Genomic DNA, 12691 nt, shown 5'->3' with positions numbered 1-12691 from the left:
TGTATGTGTTTAGTTGTATGTGTGTAGATGTGTGTGGATGTAGATGTATGTAGTTGTATGTGTGTGTGTATAGCCATAGCTATAGTTATCAAAACTGAGTTTCTCAACCATGGTCATTAGACTTCAATGGGCATTTTGCATTTCATGTTTTCCCTGGGTGTAGGTCAAAATGAGATCCACTTCATATGTTTTAGGGCTCCATGAAAAAGGGGATTCGACCCAAAATACCTTCCTGCATATTACTTTACTTCATCTTCACAGCTTACTTGGGAGATAAATGGGACAGGTTGTATCATCCCTGCTTTGTCACTAAGGAAATTGACTGATTTCTCCAAGGTCCCTGGGCAGTCCCAGGATGGGGACGTAGGCTGGTACCCAGGCCCTGCCTGGCATCTGCCATGTTGTTTGAACCTAGTGCTGCCATCTCCAGCCTGCACCCTCCTGACGCTGCCTATCTCTGCCTTAGGGAGGAAGGGCCTGTGCCCCAGAGTTCAGCATCCTGGCTGCCCCTGCCTGCCTCACTCCCGCCTCCTCTCCCACCCCCAGGACTTGGCGACTCCCCTGGCCTTTGCCCACAACCCGTCCCGGGTGTGGGAGTTCTACCACTACCGGCGCGAGGTCATGGGGAGCAAGGAGCCCAACGCCGGGCACCGCGCCATAGCCGAATGTGAGACCCGGCTGGGTAAGCAGGGCCGGCGAGTCGTGGTCATCACCCAGAACATCGATGAGCTGCACCGCAAGGCTGGCACCAAGAACCTTCTGGAGATCCATGGTGAGAGACCCCCAGCCTCATGTTCAAGGAACCAGCTTTAAAACACCTGTCCTGCCATGTCAGCATCACCCCTGGTGCCTTCCCTCCCTCCCTGCTGGACACCCATCCTGTTCCCGTAGGATGTTGTGGCATTTCCTTTGGAGACATGTTAGTGCCCCGTGGCACCTGGGCAGCTCCCTTTAGCCATGGGAGGAGTCTCTGACCCATAGCATTATTCACTTAGCAGTTCCTGCATCCTCGCTGCTCAGTGTGGTCTGAGAGCCAGCGACATTCGGTGTCCCCCAAGAACTTGTTAGAAATGCGGAATCTCAGGCCCCATAGGACCCACTGAATCAGAATCTGCATTTTCCCATGAGCCCAGGTGGCTGGTGTGCTACTGGAGGAACACTGGGGTGCACAGCTGCATGACCCCTTCCTCTGTGGAGGGGCACGGTGCTGTGAGACAACGGCCTCAATGAGCCGAGGAACAGGAGGCCTGGCTCATTGGACAGCCAGGGCTTGAGCAGGATTGGGCAGGGGCAGACGGCAGCATCTTGGGGTCTCCTGTCACTCTCCCTTCATCCTGGTGGGCACTCCCCACTGAGGCTGCGCTTCTGCCCTGCCCTGGAGCCTCAGGGAGCTGCCAGCTCAGTGCTGGACACTGCACCAAACCCACCAAGCCTATGATGTCGGTGGAGTTTGTCTGGGGTCCCTGTGGGCTCCTTCCTCTGTCCTGGGTGACCCCTCACTCCTTCACTCTTGTCTTCTGGTTCCTCCCTTCTTTGCTCTCACCACAAGTCTAATACATCCCGCTGTCCACAGTCATAATGGGCAAACTAGGGTTTCTCCCAAGGCCATTTGCATTTAAAGAGTGTGCATTCAGATTCAAGGAATGCATTTCATATTATTTAAGCATTTATTTCTCTTAATTTTATTTAATTAATTAATTTACTTTTTTTAGCGACGGGGTTTCACTCTTGCCCAGGCTGGGGTGCAGTAGCTCCATCATAGCTCATTGCAGCCTTGAACTCCTGGCCTTAAGGCATCCTCCCACCTTGGCCTCCAGAGTAGCTGGGACTACAAGCACATGCCACCATGCCCAGATAATATTTTAAATTTTTGTGGAGACAGTGTCTCACCATGTTGTCCAGGCTGGTCTCGAACTCTTGACCTCAAGCAATCTTCCTTCCTCAGCCTCCCAAAGTTTTGGGATTACAGGCATGAGCCGCTGTGTCAGCCAAGAATGCATTTCTAAGTGTAGCATTTCCAGAGGCAGTGCACCAGTGGGGATGTTTGTTTTTGCGTGTGTGTGGTAAAGCTGCCTGCTTTCACTTAGGTCACCCTGATAAGGAAAGCGAGGCATTACTCATTTCGACTCTGCCTCTCTTTTGTTTGCCAGGAACAGCCAGCTACCTATTAACTGAGCATCTTTTTGGTACCTACATCTACTGGGTCTGAGCCACTTTCCACGTGCCTCTGCTCATTTCCCTGCAATGTCAGAATGTGGCCTATGTCTTCAGCATAAAACCGAGATGACAATGCCTATCTTACAGAATTGTAAGGATTAAATAAGATCATATATGTGTGTTAGTCAGGACTTTTTAGTTTCAAATAATGAGAACTCTCTTCTAACTTAGGTTAAAAAAAAATCAATGGCATCTTCAGTCTGATGAAGGGTGTTTTAAGATGCATCGTGTTTTTAATGTGGCATTTAGAATATAATCTGCCTAAACCATGATATACTATTTTATTATCCCTTAGAATTGTTATTTTATACTTAGAGAGCTTGTTAAAATGAGTATAATAAAATAGTCCAAATATTTCTCATTATCTAGCTTTTCTGAATTCTGAGTGACTCAGAGCATGGATGTCTGTGTTTTCCGTGCAGTTTCATGCTCTGTGCCTCAGGAGATGGATGGTGCAGCCTTTCCTGAGAGAATGCCCCTCTGTTAGAGCTGCGATTCTCATCCAAGCTCCTGGCACACCTTCCGCAGGTTCGCTATTGGGCCTGACGTGCCCTTACCAAAAGGCATCAGTGGAAAGACTGTAGACAACAGCCACAACTCGCTTTCCCTCCTGAAGCGGCCCTTGAATGGTTTGTTGGTGGAAGGATCCAGGGGCTGAATCTGCCTGGTCAGGCCATGGAGAGTAACAACCAAGTCACCCTACTTTTCAGTGTTCTCCTTCAGCAAGTCTGTGCAAGCATGATGGTGATGTCACACTCACATCTGGCCAGTAGCAATTGCAGGACACATCTGAATTTCAGAGATGTGAAAATGGGGAAAAATATCTATACTCAAACTGACAAAGCAGGTTTATTGGCTCACAAAACCGAGGAGCCTAGGGGTGCAGCTTATGTCATCTTTCCTCCTGGCCCCTGGCCCCCTCCTTCTCTCAGCTTTATTCACTCTTTGAGGTGGCCTCCCTTCTCCTTCTGCAATTGATCTGCCTCCACATGCCAGGGGAGAGTGCCTCCGATGGCTCCAGGCTCTCCAGCTCAGCCACCTGCTCAGAAAATAAACCTCTGGGTGGGCTTGCTTGGTCCACACGCCCACCCATCTGACCAAACACGACTGCAGAGGGCTGGGCCCCACATGGGGGCTGTGTGGAGCATGTGGCCGAACTTGTATTTGGGATGTGACCCACAGCCCTATTGGCTCAGCACGCGAGAGAGCAGGGATGGTGCTCCCCAAAGAAGGACTCGGGGGCAGAACGGAGCAGCGCGTGTCCACTGTGGTTGAAAGTGCTCTGCACAGTACCAGGTGCCTGGTACCCATTTCATAAACTGTGGCCCCCATGATTGCTTCAGCTCGATAAGTGGTCGTTAGTATTAACAGTTACTTTTTTCACTTAGTAGTTGATTACTTATTGATTGAGATGCTTTTGTATAAAAGATTCAAGCTTTCTGAAATCGAAGTTAAGATTTTGTAAACATATCCCATGCCATTGAACCTTTATCAGTCATATCAATAAATCATGTCCTTAGATTCAGGTTGAGCTCCCTCTACCCTATTGGCCACTTCTGCCCACTTGAACACCACTCCAAGGTCATCTGATGGCACGTTAGTCATGGAGTTAGTTATTTTCCTCCAGATTATAAAGTCCTTGAGGGCATATGTTCTTGACTGGCTTAAGAGTACTGCGTGCCTCTGTTTCCCATGAAAGCTAGGGTAGGCCCATTTGCTAAAATGAAGTATGGCTCAGTGTGGCAGTGCACACCTATAGGCCCAGCTGCTCAGGAGGCAAAGGTGGGAGGATCGCTCGAGCCCAGGAGTTGGAAGCTGCAGTGAGCTATGATCATACTACTACACTCCAGCCTGGGTAACTGGGTGAGACCAGAAGATGAAATGAAGTGTGGAAATTGAAGTATCTTACACCCTTTCAGACGTGGAGACGATTGCTCTTGATTAGACTAAATTCTGGATTTGCTTCATATGTATTTTTCAGGTAGCTTATTTAAAACTCGATGTACCTCTTGTGGCATTGTGGCTGAGAATTACAAGAGTCCAATTTGTCCAGCTTTATCAGGAAAAGGGTAATTATACCACACTACAGAATAAGTATATGTTGTTTTCTCCTTTAGGTCGGACATAAATGTGAGGAAATTGAACATTCATCAAAGATTCCCATGAATATGAGAAATAAGACTAAATACAAGGCTGGGTGCGGTGGCTCATGCCTGTAATCCCAGCACTTTGGGGTTACAAGGTGGGAAGATTGCTTGAGTTCAGGAGTTCAAGATCAGCCTGGGTAACATAGTGAGAAACCTGTCTCTATAAAAAAAAAAAAAAAAATTAGCTGGGTGTGGTCGCATATGCCTGTAGTCCCAGCTACTAGAGAGGCTGAAGTGGGAGGGTTATTTGAGCCTGGGAAGTCGAGGCTGCAGTGAGCTGAGATCATGCCACCGCACTACAGCCTGGGTGACAGGGAGACCCTGTCTCAAAAAATATATATATATATATAGCCTTGTGATAAAAGAAATATTTTGCTCACAACTTACAGTGTTAAGTGAAAACCACATGATCCTGAATTTATACACACATGAGTTTGTATATCTGCATATAGTTAAAAGACTAGAAGAAAATATAACAAAATATTAACAAGGAATATCAGGAGTGGAGGGATTATGGGTAATTTTTAATTTCTTCTTTATATCAGAATTAATTTCTATGATGAACATGCACTATTATTACAATGAGGAAAACATTTGAGGGTAGACACAATATTGAGGAAAATTCCATTTCAAAACAGTGTAAGTTATACAAGGAATGTATAATGTCACTGCAGACGATACAAATGATGATGATGTATAAAGGTAAACATGAAGTTTCTTCTTAGCACACCCAGCTACTCCAGCCTCCCCACACACGAATTCTCTCACTGGCAGTGCAACCACTGGTGATTTTTTTTTTTTTAACAGACAGAGTCTTGCTCTGTTTCCCAGGCTGGAGTACAGTGGCACAATCACACCTTACTGCAGCCTCCAACTCCTGGGCTCAAGCAATCCTCCTGCCTTAGCCTCCCGAGTAGCTAGGACTATAGGCATGCACCACCACACTGAGCTAATTTTTGTATTTCTGGTAGAAATGCAGTCTCACTATATTGCGCAGGCTGGTCTTGATCTTCTGGCCTCAAGCATCCTCCCACTCTGGCCTCACCAAATGCTGGGATTACAGGCATGAGCCACTATGCCCAGTACCACTGGTAATTAATGACTTGGGGTCCTTCCTTCTAATGCCCTTCCAAGTGAGCATGTATTAATTAGGAGTTTTATACCACATACTACCAGGCAAATATACAAACTGAGTTATGTTGTTTCTTTATTTTTTATTATGCCAATAACAGTCTTTCTTTTCTATTATTATTTACTTCAGTGCTCCAGAACCTGGGACTCAAGATGCCAGCATCCCAGTTGAGAAACTTCCCCGGTGGGTAAAAAACTCTGATTTGTACTAGTGTTCCAGGTTACAAAGAAAAAAATAGACATCAAAATCTAAACATGTATTTAGCAAGATGCCTCTTAAATCAAATGCACAAATGTAAAAACCAGCCTTGACCTCTGAGACCAAAAGTGAAAGGACAAAGGATGAAGCAAATTAGGATGAAAAGAATGATTTCTTTCCAACCAACCCCTTGTTGCTCTGTGTTCTGGCGGGATCATTTGAGGTCGGGAAAGTTTCTGAAGCTGTTGTGTGACAGGTGGTTACCCAGTGCACAGAAAGCAGATGGGCTGACCTATAATGGTCAAATAACATCACTGGCATTATTAATCCATGGTTAACGAGGCAATGAAAGGACCTGAATAGGAGAGGTTACAGGACCAAACAGAATGTTCATAGATTAAAAAAAAAAAGGAAGATTTTTACGCCAGTTTTTCAAAACTAGACATTAAAACAGCACTTCTATAATCTGTAATTGGATCAGAAGTTTTTTTGTTGTGGGTTTTTTTTTTGTTTTTTTGTTTGTTTGTTTTTTTGAGATGGAATCTCACTCTGTTGCCCAGGCTGGAGTGCAGTGGCGCGATCTTGGCTCACTGTCATCTCCGCCTCCCGGGTTCAAGTGATTCTCCTGCCTCAGCCTCCCGAGTAGCTGGGATTACAGGCGCCTGCCACCACACCTGGCTATTTTTTGTGTTTTTAGTAGAGACGAGGTTTTGCCATGTTGGCCAGGCCGGTCTCGAGCTCTTGATGTCAGGTGATCCACCCACCTCGGCCTCCCAACATGCTGGGATTACAGGCATGAGCCACTGCGCCTGGATGGATTAGAGTGTTTTTAAGGTAAAATAAAACAGGACTTCTAAAAGTGTTTCATAGAACATTAGTTTAATGTTACGTTGAGAGACATTACTTGAAGAAAACATGTTAGGCATTCAAATAAATACAGAAACGTTAGACTAAACAAAGTTAAAATATGTTTGCTCTACTGCAGGACTTTTCAGAGTATTTATTCCACATTGCTGCCTTCTAAAAAGTGGTTATAAAATGTATGTTAATGCTTTACTGACTTATTTAACCACAGAACCTTTTTAATTTTCCTTATGAGGGTTTTAATTGCTAAATATTAAAGTTTTCTTCTGAAGGAATAGGGAGACCTGGAGGACTTCTATGATGCAGGAGATTACTATGATGAAAATGGTGTGTGAGGGATGATTTTAGGAGGTGTGTAGAAGGTGACCCTGAGGAAGGAGGGAGTGAAAGAAAGACATTTGTAGTAATGGATACAGGAAAGCTGACTACATAGGGGGCCAGAGAGACGTGAACCTGAGAGCACATGAAAGGTCATCGATGAAATTAGGGGATGCTTGGGGTGGGAGGCAAGTCTGAGTCCAGTATGACTCCCAGGGCTGGAGGCTGTGAGCACAAGTGTGAGCATAATGAAGGAACCGGGAAAGCTTAGCTGAAACATCAAGTACATAGAGACAAGATAAAAAACAAAGACAGTTCAGGAGGGCGCGGTGGCTCAGGCCTGTCATCCCAGCACTTTGGGAGGCCGAGGCAGGCATATCATGAGATCAGGAGTTCGAGACCAGCCTGGCCAACATAGTGAAACCCTGTCTCTACTAAAAATATAAAAATTAGCCGGGTATGGTCGTACGCGCCTGTAGTCCCAGCTACTCGGGAGGCTGAGGCAGGTGAATCGTTTGAACCCGGGAGGCGGAGCTTGCAGTGAGTCCAGACCACCCCACTGCACTCCAGCCTGGGCAGCACAGCAAGACTCCGTCTCAAAAAAAAAAAAAAAAGGACCATTAAACCTGATGCTTCACATGCAAGGCAAGTTTATATAGGCTGGGAGGAGGGTGTAGGGAATAAGAGGCATCAGAGGTAAACCATCGGGACTTGCTGGGTTTGGGGTAGCCCGTGGCCTCCCTCCGGTCCAGTGGGCAGACTTTGCTCGGGGTTGGCTCAAGGATCCCGTTCTTCCAGGTGTGAAGAAGCAGGCTGCGGAGGCTTGCTGCGCCCTCACGTCGTGTGGTTCGGAGAAAACCTGGATCCTGCCATTCTGGAGGAGGTCGACAAAGAGCTCGCCCACTGTGATTTATGTCTAGTGGTGGGTCACGGCTTTCCCTAACCCCAAGACAGGACTGGATTTTGTTATTTTTTCCTTCCCCCCTCCTCTTTTCCTTCCTCCCTCCCTTGCTGCTTTCCTTCCTGCCTTCTCTCCTCCCTCCCTTTCTTCCTTTCCTTAAAATGTATGTTGAGAGGTCTTTGTGGTATCCTATAGAAAAACTGAGAAACTATGAATAAGAATTTATATTAAAATAGGAAACCATGCATGTCTTGGGCATCTCAAAGCCTTCTCCCCCAGCCCCACCAAAGAAAAAAGAAAAGAACATGCTATTGGTTTTTAAAATAATACATGCTTATGATTAAATTTAATTGAGAACATGCAAAAATTATCACATTATAAAGAGGAAATTAGAAATCGCCCATAGTTCTACTAATCAGAAATAGTTACCGTTAGCAGTTTAGTATATTTTCTTCTAGACCAGGAGTGAGCAAACAGCAGCCTTTAGGCCAAATTGGGCCTGCTACATGTTTTTGTAAATAAAGTTTTATTGGAACTCAGCCGCACTCATTCTTCCACACACTATGACTACTTTCAAACTACAGTGGCAGAGTTGAGTACTTGTGACAGAGACTGAATGGCCACAAAGCCTGAAAAATTTACTGTATGGTCCTTTTCAGAATAAGTTTGCCCACCTCTGGTCTCAACATTTTCTTATGCAGATGTACATGTATTAATTAAAATTCAAAACTGACTTCATGACACATGTTCTGTTTTGAAACTACTTTATTCACGCAGCAGTTCACTTAGCATATTCCATATCAGTACATCTAAATCAATACCATCTTTCAATTGACTGTATGGTGTTTTATATGGATAGGGAATTATATATTTAGCTAATTCTCTACTGTAAGACATTTGGGCTATTTCAAATTTTGATATTTTAATCTGATATCGTATATATCCTTAGATAGAAATCTTAGCATGCTCTTCAAATGATTTCCTTAAGACACATTTCCTAAAAGTGGGATTAATTGGACAGATTGTATGCATATTTCAAATTTTTCTTGACACGTCTTTAAAAGCAGAAGCACTTTCTTGTGGTGCGTATTCATTCAGCCAGTATTTAAAGAATGCTTTCCACTGTCGAGTATAGTATCACTGTTGATGATGGATTGTTAAATGAGAAAAGCTGGTTTACAAAACAGTCATGCGCTTCCCATCCCTGCAAAGAATGTTTATAAGCAAATATTTATGAGCGAGAACCTAAGAGGACATACATGAAAATGTTAACAGTGGTTATCTTGGAGTAAAATTATTGATGATATATGTATTTTTTCTTTGTATTTTCTACCTTTAACAAAAAGAAAATATGTTTTAAAAAGTTATGGATCATTTGCTTAACTTTAAAGCAGAAAGAAAACTAGAACTACACCCAAAACATGTTGAGTCACTTCTAAGTCACTCTTCTGTTAACTCTCCTTTTCATGTCACATATTCTTGTCGATTCTAGTGATTGATCAAAGGACACCTCTTCACTTTCCCTCATCCCTTGGACACCCTGTTTTATCCCATCCCGTTTGGCTTTTCTTACACCTGCAACCACAGACCTACCTGAGTTTGTGTAAGGTTTTCTGAAAAAATGTTCCTTCTTCTTGTCGTGTGGCTGTTTGTCCATCTCCGTGTGCTTGTCTTGTAGGTGGGCACTTCCTCTGTGGTGTACCCAGCAGCCATGTTTGCCCCACAAGTGGCTGCCAGGGGCGTGCCAGTGGCTGAATTTAATACGGAGAGCACCCCAGCTACGAACAGATTCAGGTACTGGGATACCCTGATGGGAGAGGGCGATGTGGGAGGCAGGTACAGACATGGTCATCTAAACATAGTTGACCTACTCCTCTAATTTTTAAAAAAGACACAGGGTTTGTGTTTTTCTGTTTGATCTGCAGTTGCTTTTATGGAAGAACAAAATCATTCACTGTAGACTAAGGTAGGGTAGCTCTGTCATTGTACATGACATCTGCTGTGGGACTTTTGTTTGTTCACATTTTGAAAGCTCTTCTTTGATTCCTTAGGCTTTGCTTTCCCTTACATTTTTAAGCTAGACTTAGCGATGGCCTTTAGTTGTAGGTTACCCAGATGCTCTGCAAGTCAGCCTGGGAGACGCCCTTGCAGAACCTCATCACCTGCCGTTCTCACTGAGAGGCCACCTGACAGATTCCCCTTTGGTCTAATCGCCAAGGTTATCTGTATCTGTGGCCATATTTTGATACTGATCCTGCTTCTCAAGTTTGGGTGGGAAGTATAGATTGTCATAGTATGCATTTTTAGTCTTATTCCTGGGTCTGTTTTATGTCTTCACCCTTCTGTCTTTTTTCTCACTCCAACCTTTTTTTTGCCTTTACTTCTTATTCTTGTCCATCTAGTTAATTCCTTTTGAATAAGTTAGAATATAAATAAGTAGTAAATGAATATAAATGAATAAAATAGAAAACGTCATTGAAACATCTTGTCGTTACTTTAATCAGCAGTTTCCAACCTTGGCTGCATATTTTAAAAATGCTGATGCCTGGGGGCCACTTCATGAAATTTCAGTGTCATTGCTCTGAGTTGCAGCCCAGACATCATCATTTTGATAAGCTTCCTAGGTGATTCCAGTGTGCAGCCAGGATAGGAACCTCTCTTCAAGTCTTTGCTGGGATTTTTTAAAAAAAGGAAAAAAGAAAAGGGGCCACAGACACTTAAGTAGGCCCCTCCTGAGGTGAGTGAACGGGCTCTGGGCCTCTTCTTTTCCATGTTTCCTTTTGATCAGCTACAGCCGGTGTTCTTGATCCGTAGTTCTTCATTTGTGTGTGAGTAGTAGGAACTAAGAAGATAGCCTTAAAAAAAATTGCCTCCTATGCTAAACTTATACTTTGAAAACTACAGAACATTGTTGAAAGAAATAAAGAAGGCCTAAATGAATGGAAACATATCCAATGTTCATGGATTGGACAACTTAATATGATTAAGATGGCAATGCTCCCCAAATTGATCTATGGGCTCAATCAACTCAGTCCTTATCAAAATCACAACTGGCTTTTTACAACAATTAATTGAAAAGATTACTCTAAAATTCATATGAAAATGCAAGTGACCCAAAATAGCCCAAACAAAATGAAAACTGAAGTTGGAGAATTCATACTTCCCAATTTCAAAACTTACTACATATTAGCTGGGCATGGTGGCACATGCCTGTAATCCTAGCTACTTGGGAGGCTGAGGCAAGAGAATCACTTGAACCCAGGAGGTGGAGGTTGCGGTGAGCCAAGATTGTGCCATTGCACTCCAGCCTGGGCAACAAGAGCAAAACTCCATCAAAAGAAAAAAAAAACCTTACTACAAAGTTGCAGTAATCAAGACAGTGTGGCACTGGCATAGGATAGATATATAGGATCAGTGGAATAGAATTGAGAGTCCAGTAGAAAACAAAACAGAACAATAAAACAAAACCTCACATTCATGGTCAGTTGATGTTTGAGAAGAGTGGCAAGACCATTTGATGAAATACAGTCTTTTTCAAGAAATAGTACTGGATGTCCACACGCAAAAGAATGAGCTTGGACCCCTCTGTCACACCATACACAAAAAATAACCCAAGATGGATCGTAGACCTAAATGTAAGAGCTAAAAGTATCACATGTCAAAAGAAAATTTAGGAGTAAATCTTTGTAACCTTGGGTTAGTTAAAGCTTTCTTAGATATGACACCAAAAGTACAAGTAACATAAGAAAAAAGGATAAATTGGACTTTATCAAAATTTAAAACTTTTATACTCCAATGGGTACCATCGATTAAGTAAAAAGACAACCCATAGAATGGGAGAAAATATTTGTAAGTCTAATATTTGATATTTGATAAGGAATTTGTATCCAGGATATATAAAGAGAATTCTTAACAACTATAAATAATAAAAAGACAATCCAATTAAAAACCAGGTCAAAATATTTGAAACGACATTTCTCCAAATATATCCACATGGCCAATAAGCATACTGAAATGATGTTCAATATCATAAAACCACAATGAAATATCATCACTTCACAGCTATAAGCGTGGCTATAATTTTTAAGATAAAGGAAAATCACAAGTGTTGGTGAAGAAACTGGAACCCTTATACATGGCTGATGGGAATGTACAATGGGGCAGTCATTTTAGAAAACAATGTGGCAGTTAAGTATAGAGTTACTATGTGATCTAGCAATTCTATTCCTTGGTATATAGTCCTAGAAATGAAATCATACATCTACACAAAAATTTGTACACAAATGTTCATAGCAACTTGTTCATGGAAAAAGTGGAAACAACCCAAACGTCCATCGACTGAAGGATGAATAAATAAAATTTGGTATGTTTGTACAATGGATTATATTTTAGCCATAAAAAGAATGAGGTATCCATATATGCTACTACATGATGACCCTTGAAAATGTTATGCTAAGTGAAAGAAGCTAGTCATAAAAGACCACATATGGTATGACTGCATTTATATTAAATATCCAGAATAGGCAGATCAATAGGGAGAAAGTAGATGAGTGGGAGTAGATGAGTCAAGAAGATTTTGGCTGGCAGTAGGGAGGAATGGGGAGTGGGTGCTAATGAGAACAAGTTTCTTTGAGGTTGTTATAAATGCTCTAAAGTCTATTGTGGTGATGGTCGTATAATTCTGTGAATACACTAAAAGCCACTGAATTATATATTTGAAATAGGTGGATTGTATGTGAATCAAATCTCAATAAAGCTGTTATATAAAAAATTAAATTATCTTCTAACTTATCTCCTGAAAAATGCACATTAGGCCTCCCTCTGATTTGTGTTGTGGCACCTATGTGTAGCAGCTGGGCCACTTAGCATGACTAAGAGTAGTAGTACCAGAGCCAGGTAGTTCAAGCCTCCTGT

The 12691-nt window shown here is 42.9% G+C and overlaps 1 protein-coding gene across 2 annotated transcripts; it reads left to right on the top strand.

Moving 5' to 3' along the window:
- Nucleotides 1–474: 474 nt before the first annotated feature.
- LOC113224145 (NAD-dependent protein deacylase sirtuin-5, mitochondrial) lies at nt 475–10475 on the top strand. Of its 2 annotated transcripts, XM_026453431.1 has the most exons (6): nt 481–772; nt 4199–4286; nt 5626–5679; nt 7675–7798; nt 9456–9571; nt 9703–10475. In XM_026453431.1, the coding sequence occupies exons 1-6, from the start codon at nt 622–624 to the stop codon at nt 9740–9742; spliced, it is 573 nt and encodes a 190-aa protein (XP_026309216.1). In that variant the 5' UTR covers nt 481–621; the 3' UTR covers nt 9743–10475. The 2 variants fall into 2 exon arrangements, with proteins under 2 accessions (XP_026309217.1, XP_026309216.1); XM_026453432.1 differs by having other exon boundaries at nt 475–772; nt 9456–10475.
- The last annotated feature ends 2216 nt before the right edge of the window (nt 10476–12691 follow it).

This window comes from Piliocolobus tephrosceles, unplaced genomic scaffold, assembly GCF_002776525.5.
Source record: "Piliocolobus tephrosceles isolate RC106 unplaced genomic scaffold, ASM277652v3 unscaffolded_43821, whole genome shotgun sequence".
Taxonomy (NCBI): domain Eukaryota; kingdom Metazoa; phylum Chordata; class Mammalia; order Primates; family Cercopithecidae; genus Piliocolobus; species Piliocolobus tephrosceles.
This window is presented reverse-complemented; position numbering and strand designations above follow the sequence as displayed.